The sequence below is a fragment of the Oncorhynchus mykiss genome, chromosome 4 (genome assembly GCF_013265735.2).
Source record: "Oncorhynchus mykiss isolate Arlee chromosome 4, USDA_OmykA_1.1, whole genome shotgun sequence".
Classification (NCBI taxonomy): domain Eukaryota; kingdom Metazoa; phylum Chordata; class Actinopteri; order Salmoniformes; family Salmonidae; genus Oncorhynchus; species Oncorhynchus mykiss.
Genome location: NC_048568.1, coordinates 25105727 through 25127006, shown reverse-complemented (window position 1 = coordinate 25127006; position 21280 = coordinate 25105727). Strand labels below are relative to the sequence as shown.

Sequence of the window (21280 nt, the reverse complement as noted above, 5' to 3'; positions counted from 1 at the left end):
GTATGATATGTTATGTTTTGTACATGTAGTATGATATGTTATGTTTTGTACATGTAGTATGATATGTTATGTTTTGTACATTTAGTATGATATGTTATGTTTTGTACATGTAGTATGATATGTTATGTTTTGTACATTTAGTATGATATGTTATGTTTTGTACATGTAGTATGATATGTTATGTTTTGTACATTTAGTATGATATGTTACGTTTTGTACATGTAGTATGATATGTTATGTTTTGTACATGTAGTATGATATGTTATGTTTTGTACATTTAGTATGATATGTTATGTTTTGTACATGTAGTATGATATGTTATGTTTTGTACATTTAGTATGATATGTTATGTTTTGTACATTTAGTATGATATGTTATGTTTTGTACATTTAGTATGATATGTTACGAATCCAATTCGTAAGAAGAAAGAAAGTCGCACACTCCCAAACATTTAATGTGTATAGCAACCAGTGCCTTCTTCTTCAATATAATTTGTACTGTTACATTCTAATTCTCAGAGTAAAAACTCAATGGACATTATGAAAGCTTAACCAAGTTTATTCTTCCCAGAAGATCAATACAGCTGCATTAGACAAAAACATGTTCACACAAGCACTGATATTTAACCCTTCCTCCTAGGCCGAGTCTCCTCCTACACATCTGTACAACCATTGCATCTTTATTGCTAGGTCGGACACTAAGTGCTAAACTTGTATTTCTCCCTTAAAGTGACCTGACCTAGACCCCACTTCATCACTAATCCATGGCTCTCTCCCCTTATCAATGCCTGCCACGTGATCACTTCCCTGCACTCAATATTTCAACAGGATACCTTATATAATGTTTACGTTATACATTACCCTCTCTCCCTCAGTGACATGAATAAGTATATTTCATTTTCTCAGAACCCAACAGTACAATATGTTATTCATTTGTTAAGCTTAAGATCCCAGACTGCATCTGTAAGTAAACTGTAATCATTTGAATTGGCATAAGCTCAATCAAATTGATACACTATTCTCCATCTCGGCAGGGTTCAGGTAGTTATAGGGTAGTGTAAGTATGGCATTCCTCTTAATGATTGATCGACTGAGGTAGGACAACTCTGCTTGGAACTGCTTAATCATCTGCATGGGGACAGCCTCATCAAAGTGTTGGTCTGGGTATGTACCAAGGGGAATCTAAGGAAGACAGCACAAACATGATTTAAGTGATGTATATTTTAGATTAGAAGTGAACAAATCAGACTCGTATTTATGAATGGGTTTGTCAAAAGCAACAGTGACTGCACCATATTACAGACATGACTCTAAAAACATAGCGGATCTTGACTTACAAGGTGAAACAATTAGGGGACTCACCGTGTCTGAGTATCTCTTGCTGAGCAGCCATGTGGAAGCCATGTTATTGACAGTAGTGCTGATGTTTGGCAGTACTTCCAAAATGGTGTTCATGCTTGAGCTCCCCTTCGTGGTGGGAGGAGCTTTGCGCAGTAACAGGGGGTTGTTGGGTACCCAACCACCATAGTCAAACTAGGAAAGAGAGACATCCTTGTATAAACCAATGGTCAGAAGGCAAAATAAGTAAATTTGAGTTTAAGTAACATAGCTATATTAAAACAAAACATGAACTATGTGATTATAGCCTAAATTCAAATTTTGATGAAATTCTATAGTGTGTAGCTGGCTAATTTAATTGCTCTCTTCCTTAACTTACCTGCCCCATATTGAGGGCGCAATGTTGAGCTGACACAGTGAAGATAATCATGGTAATGAATTTGACAACTTCCTCCACTTTGTCAAATCGCTTAGGGATTCCTAAGAGGCAACATCAGTGGATGAGAAGGATAGGTAGTACAACACGTCACAACAGTGTAGCTTTCTTGGTTTTATTGACTGATACTTCATAAGTAACGTACCTGACTTTCCGTTTCCAAGGAACCCATGGATGAAGATCTCGTGGATCCAGTCCTGAAGCTCAGAGTCCCTGGACACTTCACTGTCAGAGGAGTAGAAGTGCTCCACCATCCCCTTGACGAAGCTTCACATCACAACACATTTTTAATGGCATGTTCAGTAAACCAAGCTAGCTACTAACAGTATTGATATCAAGCTTCAGCCCATACTGTTGTGTTATTTTTGAATAATAGGGAAGTGTTATTCAAACTTTGCCATGAGGGGTTATTCAAATAAATAGCTCCACCTGTTGATGATGTTCCACAGCTTCAGGCCATCCTCCCTGTAGTAGAAGTTGGGGATGGACTCCAGTCCTCGTGCAACAATGTTCTCCGGCAGACAGAGGGAGCTGTAGGTGATTTCTGATTGTGCCCTTTTCAAGAGTTCCTTCAACCCCTCCAGTCCCATAGCACCCTAAAGAAAAGAAAAGTTTACGTCAATACAAGTGGTAAACATGGAAATGTATCGGACGAATCAATGCATTTAAGGTACGTACATTTGCTAAGGGTCCATCAGGACTAATCAGTCTTTTTCGCGCAAGAAGGTTGATCTGCAGGGTGTAACGGAAGTGGGGTATCAGCAACTATGCAGAAACAGAGGGGAAATCGAAAGAACAAAAGAAAAATTAGCAAAGAGAAGGTGAACATTGTTTTATGACTGAATTTACAGCTCAGGGACTATAACATGCATTTTCTTGCTCTTCATTGTTTGGTGGGACCCCAGTCTGTGTCAGGTTGTCATACCTTGTGGAGAGGGTGCATGATAGGAAGGCTCCGGAAGGTTGCCATAGTGAAGGCCTCTGCCAGTAAATGAGTGCCCAGTAGATGGTAGCTGATCTGGAACTCGGAGAAATCTGCGTTCCTCACAAAGATCTTGGCTAGCAGCCAGTCGTGCTCCGAGTCGCTAGGCAGAAATATAGGGTTCTGCTTAGAGGGCTGCTGCTCCAGCTGTGAGATAATATATGACGTTTAGCAGAGTCATGTCATACATTAGTCATGTGTGCATACATTTCACATATGGGTGGTCCTGGGAATTGAACCCACAACGCTTGCGGTGCAAGCGCCATGCTCTACCAACTGAGCCATACAGGACCAGAAAAGAGAAACCCAGAGGTCAGAAGTAATCATCACTTCTGAGGAACATATTTACTAAGCATTTGCAACATTGTAACATCTGCCCCTGTTTCCAGGTATGTGTACTGTACCTGGATGGCGATAGGCAGCAGTTTGTCCTCTGGGTTCTTGTAGAACAGGCAGAGGGCAGCCGTGAGGGGCAGTGGTTTACCATTGACCACCCGGGTTGGCACACCCTCAAGCCTCTTGTAGTCGCAAATGAATATGTTTCCTTCCTGTAGGGAGGATAGGAAACAGAGGTGAAGACTTTATGGGAACAGGGAATTTAAAGTACCCACTGGCCAAAAACTGGTTGAATAAATGTTGTTTCAACAAAAAATATTCAGTGGGATGACATTGAACCAACGCGAAAAGCCATCAACATAGGGTATTTTTGTATTTTTTCACCCAACTTGCAACTTAAATCTAATGACATGGTGAAATTGTTTGTTGATTTCACGTTAGTTGATAACTCAACCAAATGTAAATCAAAAGTAGAAGTTGAACTGACGTCTGTTCCCTGTGGGTGGTTAAGCAGTAGCTCATGCTATTACAGGACAAAGAAAAAAAAGGATGGATGTTCACGGATGATGTTACAAAAGGAGAGCATGTATAAAGTGAACAGAAGGGATCCAAGCCCTGAACCTTAGGGAACATCACATCCCACTTCAGAGTTGCAAGATAACTTACAATCTAATTCATAATTCATACCTGCATCTCCGTCGCCAGGGAACTCCCGTCCTCCAGGAAGGGCTGTACCATCTCGTCTGTGACAGGGAAGTTGGGGGGAAGCGTTGTGCAGCGTTGGATCACATTGGGGTTGGTTCCATTCAGAAACTGGGACCCGAAAAAGTCATCCTCCTTCCAGTGCTCAGAGACATACTCTAGAAGGAAGGGATTTTAAAAAATAAATCCCTATTTTTTGTAGGAGTTACTTTTTACTGATATCTCAAAATGACCCTTATAGTTGATATCCAATTCAATGGATCAGGTCTCTTACCTGAAATGGGTGTTCTATTTTTCCAGAAAACAGTTTTCATCATCTCCAGGTCTTTCCACTGCTCGGTGGAGTTCACCAGGCATTTCAGTTTGAGCTCAGCTATACTGGTAGGGGAAGATGGGAAGAGACAGGTTATAGGCCATGCTTATTCCCTCACAGTCATAGGAAAGGTTCTGTGCATCTGGATGAGCATCAGCGGTGGCACTTAAAATCAAAGGATGGGCTCATAGTAATGGCTGGAATAGAATGAATCAAACACCTGGTTTCCATGTGTTTGATACATTCCATTCACTACATTTCAGCCATTATTATGAACTGTCCTCCCCTCACCAGCCTCCTCTGTCGAACATACAGTATGTTACACTGGTACTGTTGTGGGAATTTAAACTGCTTTAGGTGTGCCGTCTGCTTTGAACTTACGCTGCAGCTTTGGTGTAGATAAACTCTGACATTTTGGAGAAAGAAAATTTAACTTCAGAAGGGAGGGCTGAGACTTCAGTGGCGTTATTGATGTGGGGGACTCCCTCGGCATACACAATCCACCTAATGGTGAGAAGAGAAGACACACACACAATCAATCTAAAAGTGTTGTACAGACAAGTTGACTGACTGTTGTCTGCTGTGTGTTGAGCTGCAGACAGTCCTACAAAAACAACTGGTAAAAACACTCACTGGAACAGTTTCTTGTGAAGCTCCAGCTCCTTTTTACGATGGTGCACCAGTAGAGGGAGCTCATCCTCAAAAACCTTCCTGGCTGTGAAGTGGACAGGAGGACAAGATGTATTACACACTTATTGTAGGAGCAGGATTATAAATAGCATTAGAGTATCCTCAGAACAAATGTTGAATCAGGACACACCTTTTCCTCCTCTCAGCTCCACAATTTCCCCCCTGGACAACCATCTGTAACAAGGGAAGAGGATTACGTCATCCTCAGGTGTCGTCACGACAACCTTGGAGCAGAACCACTCATTTTCTGGCAGGAACAGGTACTGCTCTTTCTCCAGCTTAACCAGGAGGAGGCGCCCCAGAGACGAGGGGTTGGTCACAGTGTAGGTCCCTGTCTGTAGAGAATGGAGAAGTACAGGGTGTTGAATAGCTAGCTACATGCTTGGGCTGAAGAGCAGGATCACATTCATTATGATTATCCCCTAAACATTAAATGGAATGTTTAGGGGGGTAATGTACAGATAAGGACATATACAGGTAAGTTGACAGAAAGGATTTTAAGTGTTTTTTTTAACAATCTGGACCAACGAATGTTCTTAAAAGGGAAACCAGTGAGCAGTGTAAACTGGTTCTGCTGGTCCTCAAAGATAAGCCATAGCACCTCAAGATAAGATCACTTCAAAATATCTATTCACGTGTAAATATCCCTAGAATGTGCTGACAGTAGCGCTGCCGCCCCAAAACAACACATTGCTCCTGGAGGCATGGGTTGAAACACAGACTGCACAGCTTTCCATTCTATGTTCCATTCTTTCCATTCTATGTTCCATTCTTTCCATTATATGTTCCATTCTTTCCATTCTATGTTCCATTCTTTCCATTCTATGTTTCCTTCTTTCCATTCTATGTTCCATTCTTTCCATTATATGTTCCATTCTTTCCATTATATGTTCCATTCTTTCCATTATATGTTCCATTCTATGTTCCATTCTTTCCATTCTATGTTCCATTCTTTCCATTATATGTTCCATTCTTTCCATTATATGTTCCATTCTATGTTCCATTCTTTCCATTCTATGTTCCATTATTTCCATTATATGTTCCATTCTTTCCATTATATGTTTCATTTTTTCCATTATATGTTCCATTCTATGTTTCAGTCTGTTATATCTGGAGTACTTCTCCTGTCCTATCCGGTGTCTGTGTGAATTTAAGTATGCTCTCTCTAATTCTCTCTTTCTTTCTCTCTCTCGGAGGACCTGAGCCCTAGGACCATGCCTCAGGACTACCTGGCATGATGACTCCTTGCTGTCCCCAGTCCACCTGGCCATGCTGCTGCTCCAGTTTCAACTGTTCTGCCTGCGGCTATGGAACACTGACCTGTTCACCGGACGTGCTACCTGTCCCAGACCTGCTGTTTTCAACTCTCTAGAGACAGCAGGAGCGGTAGAGATACTCTCAATGATCGGCTATGAAAAGCCAACTGACATTTACTCCTGAGGTGCTGACTTGTTGCACCCTCGACAACTGCTGTGACTATTATTATTTGACCATGCTGGTCATTTATGAACATTTGAACATCTTGGCCATGTTCTGTTATAATCTCCACCCGGCACAGCCAGAAGAGGACTGGCCACCCCTCATAGCCTGGTTCCTCTCTAGGTTTCTTCTTAGGTTTTGGCCTTTCTAGGGAGTTTTTCCTAGCCACCGTGCTTCTACACCTGCATTGATTGTGTTTGGGGTTTTAGGCTGGGTTTCTGTACAGCACTTTGAGATATCAGCTGATGTAAGAAGGGCTATATAAATACATTTGATTTGATTTTGATTCTATGTTCCATTCTATGTTCCATTCTCTCCTCATCTCAATCATTTATCCACTGTATCTATCGATTAAAAACACAAAATATGTAAATATATTTACAGTGCATTCAGAAAGTATTCACACCCCTTGACCTTTTCCACATTTTGTTGCGTTACAGCCTTATTCTAAAATGGATTAAATACTACATCTTGCTCATCAATCTACACACAATACCCCATAATGACAAAGCGAAAACAGGTTTTAAGAAATGTTTGCAGAAAAAACGTATTCACATACACTACCCTTTTATTGTTCATTTAATCAGCACAACAGTTTTCAGCTGTGCTAACATAATTGCAAAATAGTTTTCTAATGATCAATTAGCCTTTTAAAATGATAAACTTGGATTAGCTAACAGAACGTGCCATTGGAACACAGGAGTGATGGTTGCTGATAATGGGCCTCTGTACACCTATGTAGATATTCCATCAAAAATCAGCTGTTTCCAGCTACAATAATCATTTACAACATTAACAATATCTTCACAGTATTTCTGATCAATTTGAAGTTATTTTAATGGGCAATTATTATTATTTTCTTTCAAAAACAAGGACATTTGTAAGTGACCCCAAACTTTTGAACGGTAGTGTAAGTATTCAGACCCTTTGCTATGAGTCTCGAAATTGAGCTCAGGAACATCCTGTTTCCATTGATCATCCTTGCAATGTTTTTACAACTTGATTGGACTCCACCTGTGGTAAATTGATTGGACATGATTTGGAAAAGCACACACTTGTCTATATACAGTAAGGTCCCAGATTTGACAGTGAATGTCAGAGCAAAAACCAAGCCATGAGGTCGAAGGAATTATTAGTAGAGCTCCGAGACAGGATTGTGTCTAGACACAGATCTGGGGAAGGGTACCAAAAAATGTCTGCAGCATTAAAGGTCCCCAAGAACACAGTGGCCTCCATGATTCTTAAATAGATGAAGTTTGGAACCATCAAGACTCTTCCTAGAGCTGGCCGCCCAATACAACAATACCGAATGAACACTTTTATTTTAACTTAATATAATACAGAAATAAAAATCTATTTAGTCTCAAATAAATATTGAAACATGTTCAATTTGGTTTAAATAATGCAAAACCACAGTGTCGGAGAAGAAAGCTAACGTTTAAGTTCCTTGCTCAGAACATGAGAACATATGAGTCTTCAATATTCCCAGTTAAGAAGTTTTAGGTTGTAGTTATTATAGGAATTATAGGACTATTTCCATTTGTATTTCATATACCTTTGACTATTGGATGTTCTTATAGGCACTATAGTATTGCCAGCCTAATCTCGGGAGTTGATAGGTAGGCCTGATCACCGACAACGATGAGACAGCCTATGGGGAGGAGGTCAGAGACCTGGCCGGGTGGTGGCAGAATAACAACCTATCCCTCAACATAACCAAGACTAAGGAGATGAGTGTGGACTACAGGAAAAGGAGGACCGAGCACGCCCCCATTCTCATCGACAGGGCTGTAGTGGAGCAGGTTGAGAGCTTCAAGTTCCTTGGTGTCCACATCACCAACAAACTAGAATGGTCCAAACACACCAAGACAGTTGTGGAGAGGGCACAACAAAGCCTATTCCCCCTCAGGAAACAAAAAAGATTTGGCATGGGTCCTGAGATCCTCAAAAGGTTCTACAGCTGCAACATCGAGAGCATCCTCCCGACTGGTTGCATCACTGCCTGGTACGGCAATTGCACTGCCTCCGCCTGCAAAGCACTGATTATTTGCAACGCAGGACAAGCTAGTTAATCTAGTAATACCATCAACCATGTGTAGTTAACTAGTGATTATGTTAAGATTGATTGTTTTTATAAGATAAGTTTAATGCTAGCTAGCAACTTTCCTTGGCTCCTTGCTGCACTCCCGTAACAGGTGGTCTCCTCGTGGAGTGCAATAATCTGCGTCCAAAAATGCCGATTAGAGATTGTTATGAAAACTTGAAATCGGCCCTAATTAATCGGTCGACCTCTACTCCAGAGCGCTCAGGACCTTAGACTGGGGAGATGGTTCACCTTCCAACAGGACAAGGACCCTAAGGACACACTCAAGACAATGCATGAGTGGCTTCGGGACAAGTCTCTGAATGTCCTGAGCCCGGACTTGAACCCGATCTAACATCTCTGGAGAGACCTTAAAATAGCTGTGCAGCGACGCTCCCCATCCAACCTGAGACTACTTTAATGTATTTTTATTTAACTAGGCAAGTCAGTTAAGAACTAATTCTTATTTTCAATGATGGCCTAGGAACTGCCTTGTTCAGGGGCAGAACGACAGATTTTTAGCTTGTCAGCTTGGGGATTCGATCTTGCAACCTTTCAGTTTCTAGTCCAACGCTCTAACCCAGCTGCCCCAGCTTGAGAGGATTTGCAGAGAAGAAGGGGAGAAACTCCCCAAATACAGGCGTGCCAAGCTTGTAGCATCATACCCAATACGGCTGTAATCGCTGACAAAGGTGCTTCAACAAAGTATTAAGTAAAGTGTCTGAATAATTATGTAAATAAGGTATTTGCAAAAATGTCTATAAAACTGTTTTCACTTAATCATTATGGGGTGTTGTGTGTAGATTGATGAGAATATTTTAAAAATATATATTTTCAAATAAGGCTGTAACGTAATAAAATGTGGAAAACGTGATGAGGTCTGACTTTGGACACACCGACTCATTCAAAGGTTTTTCTTTATTTTTACTATTTTCTACATTGTAGAATAATACTGAAGACAACAAAACTATGAAATAACACATATGGAATCATGTAGTTACCAAAAAAGTGTTAAAGTAATCAAAATATATTTTATATTTGAGATTCTTCAAAGTAGCCACCTTTTGCTTTGATGACAACTTTGCACACTCTTGGCATTAAAGGTATGTCCAAACTTTTGACTGGTACTGTAATACATATATATATATATATTAATAATAAGTTGACAATTTTGTTTTGAGGGGATACATTATTAGTAATCAATGAATTGATACTTTATTATAAAATATTTATTCATTAACTATATTAAAGGAGCACTACGAATAAATTGCTATCCATTTCCTGGTTGCTAAAATTCTAATAATTCACCTAATTTAAGTTTATGTGAAAAAATAAACATAGATAATGTAGAGAATCATTGTGCTGTCTAAACCGTGGTGAAATATATTTTCAATAAGCATAAATACAGTATTTTCAGCCTTTTGAAGCTGGTGTACAACACAAAGTAAAAACTAAACTTAAGAACGGGAAGCATAGAAATAGAACATATGGAACACATCTACCGCTTCTTAGACTTGCTTTCAATGAGAATGACAGATTTATAACTCACGTTTCTATGTGCATTTGGTCAGGTTGGCCAAAAAGTTACATATTGCAGCATTAAGCATTTCCCCTCATTGCTCACTGGTAACTTACCATCCCAGTCATGAAATCTAGGCCATAGTTGTCAAGGTTAGTGCGCTCACTTTCCCCCTCTGTTCCAATGAGTGTGACATAAATGTAGTCAGATGAGCCAGAGAATAGAACTTCCCCTGTAGTCACCTTTACTTTGTATTCAACCATGGTGAGCCAACGGGAAAACTGGAAAAGGACAACAAATACTTAGCACAGACAAAGGGGTTCTATCGTTCAAAGCATCAACACTTTTTTCCAAACCATATAATAGTTACAATATTTTTGGAGATCCTGGAATTTGGGATTTTTGTTATAGAGGATACCACAAGCATTGTTTTCTATATAATATCTAAATGAAGACGTCCTCTGAACCCCCAGACGTTTCACAATTTTATTGTAGCCCTGAACTAGCTCACCTGATTCACTTAGTCAAGGACTTGATAATAAGTTGACAATTTTAATTACATGTGTTAGCTCTGGAGTAGATAAAATACATGGGATGGCTGTGGGTCCTCAGTAGAGGTTTGAGAACCACTGGCCTATGGTATGGTTCTAGATACAAGCTTTTAGCAATATGCAATATCTTAAAGTCAGCATACCTTATCAACGAATGGAGATGATGGAGTCTCTCTCTCTCTTTCTGTATGGACTTTGTCTCACCGGTGACCTGTACTGTATTTTAAGGGCTGCCCCCTCACCTTGGTCTAACAGGTTCCTCGGTTAGAACCAGCCGATTGCCTTGGTCAAACAGGTTCCTCAGTTAGAACCAGCGGATTGCCTTGGTCAAACAGGTTCCTCAGTTAGAACCAGCGGACCGCATTGGTCTAACAGGGTCCTTGGTTAGAACCAGCGGATTTTGTGTGCAAATGTTGATAATGTACAAACAATTAACAATCCAACTATTTTTAAATCCAGAATGTAGCATATCACCAAGACCAGAACAGAAAAACAATGTGTATTGAGCTCATCACCAATACAGCATGTAATGATGGGTACAGCCAAATCCCTTCGGGGATGTGTCCTTCCCCTATTCCAGTATTTCCAAGGGTTTTAGGTCTTGCAGAAACAACTTCGTCTTGTCTGGGCAAGTGAGTTGTGTTAGAGAATGCTGTAAATAACGGTGTTCAGTTTCCTTTACTTGCCTGCTGTTGTCACTTAATGCTGGTGGGTAAATCCTGAACAGGGGCTTGTGCAAGCATCATGAAACAATTACACTACCGTTCAAAAGTTTGGGGTCACTTAGAAATGTCCTTGTTTTGAAAGAAATGCAACAAAAAAAAGACCATTAAAATAACATAAAATTGATCAGAAATACAGTGTAGACATTCTTAATGTTGTAAATTACTATTGTAGCTGGAAACGGCAGATTTTTTATGGAATATCTACATAGGCGTACAGAGGCCATTATCAGCAACCTTCACTCCCATGTTCCAAAGGCATGTTGTGTTAGCTAATCCAGGTTTATAATTTTAAAAGGCTAATTGATCATTAGAAAACCCTTTTCCCTAGTCTGAAAACTGTTGTCGTGATTAAATAAGCAATAAAACTGGCCTTCTTTAGACTAGTTAAGTATTTGGAGCATCAGCATTTGTGGGTTCGATTACAGGCTCAAAATGTCCAGAAACAAATACCTTTCTTCTGAAACTCGTCAGTCTATTCTTGTTCTGAGAAATGAAGGCTATTCCATGCGAGAAATTGGCAAGAAACTAAAGTGCAAACTGGGGTAACCAGAATAGAAAGAGGAGTGGGAGGCCACAGAGCACAACTGAGCAAGAGGACAAGCACACTAGAGTAGGCTACAGTCCTTAGGGATAGGTTTCCTTGCCCTGGTAGCAGTCTATGGACAAGTTATGACAGCAATCCATGCTCTAGTTTAGTGTCCTTGGCAGTACGTGTTTCCACATGCTAATGGCACAAATCCCATTCAAGTCATGGGACCGAAATGAGCATTTTTCACACATCATGTTCAAAACAGTGACTTTGTTGAGCTTCACAATTCATTTGAGATACTTTCGGATAATGTAGACATGATAAGTAAAAAATTCTAACATTGGTCCCATGACTTGAATGAAATTTGTGCCACAAACAGTTTCAAGGAAACTAAAACAAAGCATGGATTACTGTCATAACTGCTCACAGGATAAGGACACCAAAGTGTTGTTTTTGTAATTTGGGTGAACTATACCTTTAAGGACTGTAGCCTATTGAAAATGGAAGCTAAATAGGCTAATGATTTTATATACAGTGCCTTGCGAAAGTATTCGGCCCCCTTGAACTTTGCGACCTTTTGCCACATTTCAGGCTTCAAACATAAAGATATAAAACTGTATTTTTTTGTGAAGAATCAACAACAAGTGGGACACAATCATGAAGTGGAACGACATTTATTGGATATTTCAAACTTTTTTAACAAACCAAAAACTGACAAATTGGGCGTGCAAAATTATTCAGCCCCCTTAAGTTAATACTTTGTAGCGCCACCTTTTGCTGCGATTACAGCTGTAAGTCGCTTGGGGTATGTCTCTATCAGTTTTGCACATCGAGAGACTGAAATGTTTTCCCATTCCTCCTTGCAAAACAGCTCGAGCTCAGTGAGGTTGGATGGAGAGCATTTGTGAACAGCAGTTTTCAGTTCTTTCCACAGATTCTCGATTGGATTCAGGTCTGGACTTTGACTTGGCCATTCTAACACCTGGATATGTTTATTTTTGAACCATTCCATTGTAGATTTTGCTTTATGTTTTGGATCATTGTCTTGTTGGAAGACAAATCTCCGTCCCAGTCTCAGGTCTTTTGCAGACTCCATCAGGTTTTCTTCCAGAATGGTCCTGTATTTGGCTCCATCCATCTTCCCATCAATTTTAACCATCTTCCCTGTCCCTGCTGAAGAAAAGCAGGCCCAAACCATGATGCTGCCACCACCATGTTTGACAGTGGGGATGGTGTGTTCAGCTGTGTTGCTTTTACGCCAAACATAATGTTTTGCATTGTTGCCAAAAAGTTCAATTTTGGTTTAATCTGACCAGAGCACCTTCTTCCACATGTTTGGTGTGTCTCCCAGGTGGCTTGTGGCAAACATTAAACAACACTTTTTATGGATATCTTTAAGAAATGGCTTTCTTCTTGCCACTCTTTCATAAAGGCCAGATTTGTGCAATATACGACTGATTGTTGTCCTATGGACAGAGTCCAGTACATCCAGAGTGATCATGGGCCTCTTGGCTGCATCTCTGATCAGTCTTCTCCTTGTATGAGCTGAAAGTTTAGAGGGACGGCCAGGTCTTGGTAGATTTGCAGTGGTCTGATACTCCTTCCATTTCAATATTATCGCTTGCACAGTGCTCCTTGGGATGTTTAAAGCTTGGGAAATCTTTTTGTATCCAAATCCGGCTTTAAACTTCTTCACAACAGTATCTCGGACCTGCCTGGTGTGTTCCTTGTTCTTCATGATGCTCTCTGCGCTTTTAACGGACCTCTGAGACTATCACAGTGCAGGTGCATTTATACGGAGACTTGATTACACACAGGTGGATTGTATTTATCATCATTAGTCATTTAGGTCAACATTGGATCATTCAGAGATCCTCACTGAACTTCTGGAGAGAGTTTGCTGCACTGAAAGTAAAGGGGCTGAATAATTTTGCATGCCCAATTTTTCAGTTTTTGATTTGTTAAACAAGTTTGAAATATCCAATAAATGTCGTTCCACTTCATGATTGTGTCCCACTTGTTGTTGATTCTTCACAAAAAAATACAGTTTTATATCTTTATGTTTGAAGCCTGAAATGTGGCAAAAGGTCGCAAAGTTCAAGGGGGCCGAATACTTTCGCAAGGCACTGTATATATATATATATATGTGTATATATGTATATGTATATATATATATATATATATATATACACTGAGTGTACAAACCATTAGGAACACCATCCTAATTTTGAGTTGCACCCCCTTTTGCTATCAGAACAGAATCAATTCGTCAGGGCATGAACTCTGCAAGGTGTCAAGCGTTACACAGGGATGCTGGCCCATGTTGACTCCACTGTTTCCTACAGTTGTGTCAAGTTGGCTGGGTGTCCTTTTGGTGGTGGACCATTCTTGATACACACAGGAAACTGTTACGAGTGGAAAAACACAGCAGTGTTGCAGTTCTTAACACACCCAGGTGTGCCTGTTGTATCATGTACAAATATTCCCAGTGTGAAATAGTTCCCATCCAAATGACTGTTATTCTTTAACTATTTAATTATTTATTGGCCTCTACTTTCATTTATTTTTTACAAATCCCAAATCACTATTGCAGGGCTGACCAACTCTGTTCCTGGAGAACTACCATCCTGCAGGTTTTTGCTCCAACTCCAGTAACAACTAACGTGATTCAGTTTATCAACCAGTTAGTTAGGTGCGCTAGATAAAGGTTTAAACAGAAACCTACACTCTCATTCAAACCCAGAATCGTATACTGGATTTCTCCAGACTTCCAACACAATTCAATGAGACAAGATTTGGAAGGATGGCCACGCAAGGCTAGTGTTGAACATATCAACTAACCACATACCGGTGGTGTTCCTGCCCAGTGTTGCCAACTCATTTTCAGGGGAAGTTGCTAGAGGCAGGTTGATTTGTTGCTAAAAGTTGCTAAATGACGTCATTACGTAGAATATACAATAATGTTACTGAAAGTGACTGGCCATCTCGGCAAAAAATAAGATTTTACATTTGTCCAGGTACAGACTCCCACTCTTTTCTTTACTTCTGGCTGTGCAATTTTGATTGACTCATGTTGATTTATGTTGTAAGTTCTGTTCAAGATCAAACATTCGTGACCAACTATATTAATTGGGTTTGGCTCGTCGAATCCGTATTACTGCTGCTGCAGTCAGCCAACAATGATATGCAATTTGCTGCTGGCCTGCTGCTGCCTGTGTACGAGCTGAGCGCCTGCTGCTGATGTTACTCACAATGCACTTTTGCAGCCAGGCACGTGCGTTGTTACTGAATGCGTGACAGAAAAAATATTTTTGTGTCATTTAGAGGGAAAATGCGTGCATTTTAGCGTTTGAGTCACTTTTCAAAAGTTGCTAAAAATTCCAAATACATTTTTAAAAGTAGCTAAATTTGTTGCTAGGTGCTGTTTGAAAAGAAAGTTGCCAGGGTAGTCTGAAAAGTTGCTAAATCTAGCAACAAAATTGCTAAGTTGGCATCACTGTTCCTGCCTGATTACATGGAAGACATTGCATTGCATCAACCAATTGTTGTGCGCCACGTCATTGACTATCAGGCATTACATCACTATATCATGTGATGTGGTTAGCTGATATGTTATGTGATGTGTTATGTGATGTGTGTTTTGTCCTGTATTTTTCTTTTTAATCCCAGCACCCGTCTCCGCAGGAGGCCTTTTGCCCTTTGGTAGGCCGTCATTGTAAATTAGAATTTGTTCTTAACTGACTTGTCTAGTTAAATAAAGGTCAAATAAAAAATAAACACCTATCCAAGCTTTGCGAGATCTGGCAGGTGTCTGGAATGTAGTCCGGCAGGAATGCCACCCATATGATATAGCGTATAGCAGTCTAATGCTACTGCGCAGTTGATGACATGGCATGCAAATAACGTACCATGTAACTATTGGTTGATGCAATGCATTATCTGCAATGTGGTCAGGGCCTGGAACATGACCCTCAACTAGTTGAATCAGGTATGTTAGTGTAACCGATGTGAAATGGCTAGCTAGTTAGCGGCTTTTGTGGCGTGATGGGTAACGATGCTTTGTGGGTGTCAGTTGTTGATGTGTGCAGAGGGTCCCTGGTTCAAGCCCAGGTAGGGGCGAGGAGAGGGACGGAAGCTAACCTGTTACATTAGGTTAGGGTTGGATTGAATACCCACAGGATGGTAGATCTCCATAAAGAGGGTTAGGTAGCTCTATTGTAATTTATGGGGTGGCAGGTAACCTAGTGGTTAGAGCGTTGGATTTGTAACCGCAAGATCGAATCCCAGAGCTGAGCTGACAAGGTAAAAATCTGTCGTTCTGCCCCTGAACAAGGCAGTTAACCCACTGTTCCTAGGCGTCATTGAAAATAAGAATTTGTTCTGAACTGACTTGCCTAGTTAAATAAAGGTAAAATAAAAAATGTATTATGTAAGTACTCGGTTGTATTTATTGGTGTGGACCGTAGCAAAACTCCCTTTTGCAATGGAAAACTAAAAACATATAGGACAAGTTCAGGTAGTCCCTTGCAGTTTCAGTCCGTTTTCATTCTGTTTAGTGCTTTGTGAATACAACCCTGTACGGCCTCCAACCAAGTCCCAGGCTTTTGTGGACACACTGCCCCACAATGGCTCATTTGCACTTCTACACTTTCAGTTTTGTATTTGTGTAGAGAGCAGTCTCCCGCATTGGTCGTTGACCGACCCAGATTGAACTTTATAAATTCAGACAGACTGCCACTGCTCACATGAAAGATAAAAAGGAATGATGTGACAGACTGGTTGTGGTCTCCCATCTCGTCTGTGTGTAGTATCTTTAGATTTGTCTGTTACACTGGTCGCAGCAAGACTTTATTGCCAAACAGAGTTGGTGGTAATTACTTTTGGTACAGCATGATAGGCAAAAACTCCCACAAAGTTTGAATTTATTAGTAGAAAAGTAGAACATTTTTTGGCACGTTATGAATTGCATAGACTCTTGAATTGCAAGAGGCAAAACAATATAGAACAGCAACATGAAAAAAACAGACATTATACAGCTGTGCCAGGAAAATAACCTTTCCCTCAACGTCAACTAAACAAAATAGCTAATTGTGGACTTCAGGAGACAGCAGAGGGAGCACGCTCCCATCCACAGACAAGACCGCAGTGGAGAAGGTGAAAAGCTTCAAGTTCCAAGGCATACACCTCAGTGAAAATCTGAAATGGTTCACCCACACAGCTGATGTGGTGAAGAATGCGCAACAGTGCCTCTTCAACCTCAGGAGGCTGAAACATTTTGGCTTGGCCCCTAAGACTCTCACAAACTTTTTCAGATGCACCATTGAGAGCATCATGTCGGGCTTTATCAGCGCCTGGTACGGCAACTGCACTGCCCACAACTACCCAACACATCACTGTGGGCACACTGCCTGCCCTCCAGGACACCGACAGCACCCAAAGTCACATGAAGGCCAAAAAGATCATCAAGGACATCAACCACCCGAGCCACGGCCTGTTCTCCCCGCTAACATCCAGAAGGCGAGGTCAGTACAGGTGCATCAAAACTGGGACCAAGAGACTGAAAAACAGCTTCTATCTCAAGGCCATCAGACTGTTAAATAGCCATCACTAGCCGGCCTCCACCCAGTACCCTGCCCAGAACTTAGTCACTGTTAGTAGCCGGCCTCCACCCAGTACACTGCCCTGAACTTAGTCACTGTTAGTAGCCGGCCTCCACCCATTACCCTGCCCTGAACTTAGTCACTGTTAGTAGCCGGCCTCCACCCATTACCCTGCCCTGAACTTAGTCACTGTTAGTAGCCGGCCTCCACCCAGTACCCTGCCCTGAACTTAGTCACTGTTAGTAGCCGGCCTCCACCCATTACCCTGCCCTGAACTTAGTCACTGTTAGTAGCCGGCCTCCACCCAGTACCCTGCCCTGAACTTAGTCACTGTTAGTAGCCGGCCTCCACCCAGTACCCTGCCCTGAACTTAGTCACTGTTAGTAGCCGGCCTCCACCCATTACCCTGCCCTGAACTTAGTCACTGTTAGTAGCCGGCCTCCACCCATTACCCTGCCCTGAACTTAGTCACTGTTAGCACCCGGCCTCCACCCATTACCCTGCCCAGAACTTAGTCACTGTTAGTAGCCGGCCTCCACCCATTACCCTGCCCAGAACTTAGTCACTGTCGGTAGACGTCTACCACACGGTTACTCAACCCTGCACCTTAGAGCCTGCTACCCTATGTACATAGACATGGAACACTGGTCACTTTAATACTGTTTTACTCATTTCATATGTATATACTGTATTCAATTCTCCTGTATTTTAGTCAATGCCACTCCGACATTGCTCATCCTAATATTTCTTAATTCCATAATTTTAATTAGATATTTGTGTGTATTGTTGTGAATGGTTAGATACTACCGCACTGTTGGAGCTAGGAATAAAAACATTTCACTACACCTAAGACAATAAGATCTGCTTAATAAGTGTATGCAAACAATAACATTTGATTTGATTTGAATATATCATAGAATCATGTAGAAGTTAAATGTATCTCTACCAGTATAGTCTGATAGCAGAATGTAGGAAATAGTTGGAATGGCTTTGTCCTATAGCAGGTGGAACTGAGAAGCTGTGAACTGTCAGTGCTCTCTGAGTGGAGGGAGGTCGTGAAGGTGGTGCGGTGGATCTCTCATGTCTTTGAGGAGTAAAAATGTGGCTTCATATCTACATTCCGTTAAAGTTACCATCCATTGCCAAACACGGGAGGGTAGAGCTGGGGACAGGGGGGCATAATATAGCCATCTGCATTGTACTCACTTAGATATTACTGCATGGTCGGAACTAGAAGCACAAGCCTTTCGCTACACTCGCATTAACATCTGCTAACCATGTGTGTGTGACCAATACAATTTGATTTGAATTTTCAAGCTCCTTCTCTAGCTCTTTGGTGCAACTTACAAGTTGATCATCACCCTACTCCAAGTACAACATACTTGAATACATACGCCCTTGTAATATTGTTATAATGTTCTTATAATCTATATACTGTATATCAGCACCATGTCACCAGGTCAAATTTCTGTTTGTTCAATGTTCTGATTTTACAGCCCATTGTTACAAGGTTATTTACCAACAGAAGCAAAATCACCATGTCAATAACAACACAGTAACAGAACAATAGTGTACCGCCTCAGCCAACATATCATGGAAACTACCTCACTAGTGAGTCCTAACAATAATCAGTGGAGTAGGTTTTTAGTGTGTTAATGGCTAAGATCACAAAGCTTATACTGAAACATGCCTTATTGCATCTATGACTGGATGTGAATAATGTGAAGTCAGTATCATCTGCCACGGGGCTTGCCTTTTGTGTAATCATGTATTATGCCTTTGTGATTTCTTAGCTGATTATGGTCCACTTCTCACGTGAAGTCTGTGATATGAATACTGGTCCATATATAACACTGAATTAAGATACAGTACCAGTCAAAAGTTTGAACAAACCTACTCATTGAAGTGTTTTTCTTTATTTTTAACTATTTTCTACACTGTAGAATAATAGTGAAGACATCAAAACTATGAAATAACACATATGGAATCATGTAGTAACCAAAAAAGTGTTAAACAAATCTCAATATATTTTATATTTGAGATTCTTCCAAGTAGCCACTTTTTGCCTTGATGACAGCTTTTCCCACTCTTGGCATTCTCTCAACCAGCTCCATGAAGTAGATAACTACTGGATATTAAGTACAGTGCAGTAGGTGCCAGAGCAGCAAAGATTCAGTTCAGTTTTCATCAACAGTCTTATGGCTTGGAGGGAGAAACTGTCTCTGAGCATGGTGCTGCTACACTTGATGCTTTGATACAGTTTGCAAGACGGTAAAGGAGCCAGATGTCTTAGTTTACAATTTTGATATAAGGCCTACCTCTAACGTCAACAACAATCAGAAGACGGTTGTACTGGCTGTGACAGTCATGGTCATCTTGTCTCCCCCACTCCCATCGTAGGCCCACCGGGACACATGGGATGAAAAGCCCTGACTAAGACAGACAGACACAAAGTTGTTGTAGAACAGACTACAGTAGTTGCAGATTTGAAACTACACTATCAAGGGGATATTTCATTGCAGAAGTTGTTAGAAAACCCCTGTGTGCCTGGCACAACAGATTTTATCACATTTCCCTAACTTTTATAGAAACTGAACTGTATGTACATGATCAACATTTTTGACTGGGAAGCAAGAAGTTGACAGGTTTGTTGACACGCATTACCATTCATAACTCCAACTAGTGTACAATGTTGAGAGTGCTGTGTGTTCTCACAGCACAGTGCCACAGAAATATTTATCTGAGCCACAATCCCCAAGGGCCATACAGTAGCTCAGCCTCCTCCAAAACTACACACACAATGCAGATGGAGTTGGTTGGAGGACATTCCAGCTCCACTGCAGGCATGTACAGTAGCTCCCTCAACATCACTGCCTTCCTTTTATTTATTTTTTCTGATGGAGGAGGTGCATCACTGCAGCTGGGCACAACTTCTGCTGCAGAAGGAAACAGCTCTGTTCTCCCAGTACTCCCTAGACTAGAGAGTAGTGACAATTGTTACTGAGTGGACTATCCTGGTTAAATTAAGTTGAACAGAACTGAACAGAGCAATTTTCTCACCGATCCAAGTTGATGGCAGGGGTGTACTCGCTATCACGCCTCTAGTCAGGTCTCTGTAAACCAGCGTGGCTCTTTTTCTTCTAAAAGATGGCATCTGTAAAGAAAAGCAAGACAATAACAACTAAATTTGATTCATTCTAAATTAAGATATAATATTAATTACATTTAAATGATCTGATACATATGACTAGTGGAGTTACTTTGCTTAAACTCAATTATTTTCTTAAAGGGAATCTAAAAGACAGTTATGGGTAGGAAGTTGTGATTCGCATGGACTTTGAGTAGTCTGAAATGGCTCCAGACAGGTGATGACATCTTTTGGCTTCAACAAGCATGGGACAGGAATATATTGGGCATCTTGGCTAATGGATGATTATAGTTGGAATTGCTATAATGTACCATCTAATACTTGCCTAGTCCAGCGGTTCCCGACCTTTTGGGGTTATTGTAGGCCCAATCACATCTTGCCTTGCCCATAGTATCCCCCCATATGCATTTTAAATGTAGGCATATCATATGAAATTAGTCTTTCTAAGTACCCACTTTGGATATTGGTTCCTGGTTATATGAATGGTGTAAGCATTGGCTGGAGAGTTTAAATCCATGCAAGAAAGTGAACTAGTGCTCACATCGGTAAAAGTATGGAGATTCATGAGACAGACAGGAGACGCAGCAAAATCATTTAGACGCAGTTTAGCACCTAAAACAGTAAATGACACCGTGGCATAGTTAAGCCGAAAAGACTGCTAATGCAAAATTGCAAATCCTTTTAAATTGATAATATATTCAGATCGAATTGCACTCAATACATGTTCTCCACTAAAATTAGTTGCAGCACAATAAAAAGGATCATTACCGCCACCAACGTTTACGGGGGTGTAAAACAGCAGTGGTTGATGCTTTTTGTTTACTCAGAAAGTACGATATGAAACGTTGAT

General features: G+C 40.8%; 1 protein-coding gene across 1 annotated transcript; it reads right to left on the bottom strand.

Annotated features, from left to right (window-relative positions):
* Window positions 1–542: 542 nt before the first annotated feature.
* LOC110522385 (hydroperoxide isomerase ALOXE3) lies at window positions 543–20819 on the bottom strand. Its single transcript, XM_036975464.1, has 16 exons — window positions 20811–20819; window positions 20343–20372; window positions 19608–19715; window positions 4927–5131; window positions 4740–4821; window positions 4488–4610; window positions 4068–4171; window positions 3779–3951; window positions 3160–3303; window positions 2699–2902; window positions 2452–2538; window positions 2203–2369; window positions 1919–2040; window positions 1717–1817; window positions 1362–1532; window positions 543–1181 (listed from the first exon to the last, which is right to left on the bottom strand). The coding sequence occupies exons 1-16, from the start codon at window positions 20817–20819 to the stop codon at window positions 1002–1004; spliced, it is 2010 nt and encodes a 669-aa protein (XP_036831359.1). The 3' UTR covers window positions 543–1001.
* Between the last annotated feature and the right edge of the window lie 461 nt (window positions 20820–21280).

Coding starts and splice junctions, on each gene's coding strand:
- LOC110522385 (XM_036975464.1), bottom strand. Junction 19,716..20,342: donor CCTGCCATCAACTTGGATCG/GTGAGAAAATTG, acceptor TGTCTGTCTTAG/TCAGGGCTTTTCATCCCATG. Junction 1,533..1,716: donor GCGCCCTCAATATGGGGCAG/GTAAGTTAAGGA, acceptor TCTCTTTCCTAG/TTTGACTATGGTGGTTGGGT.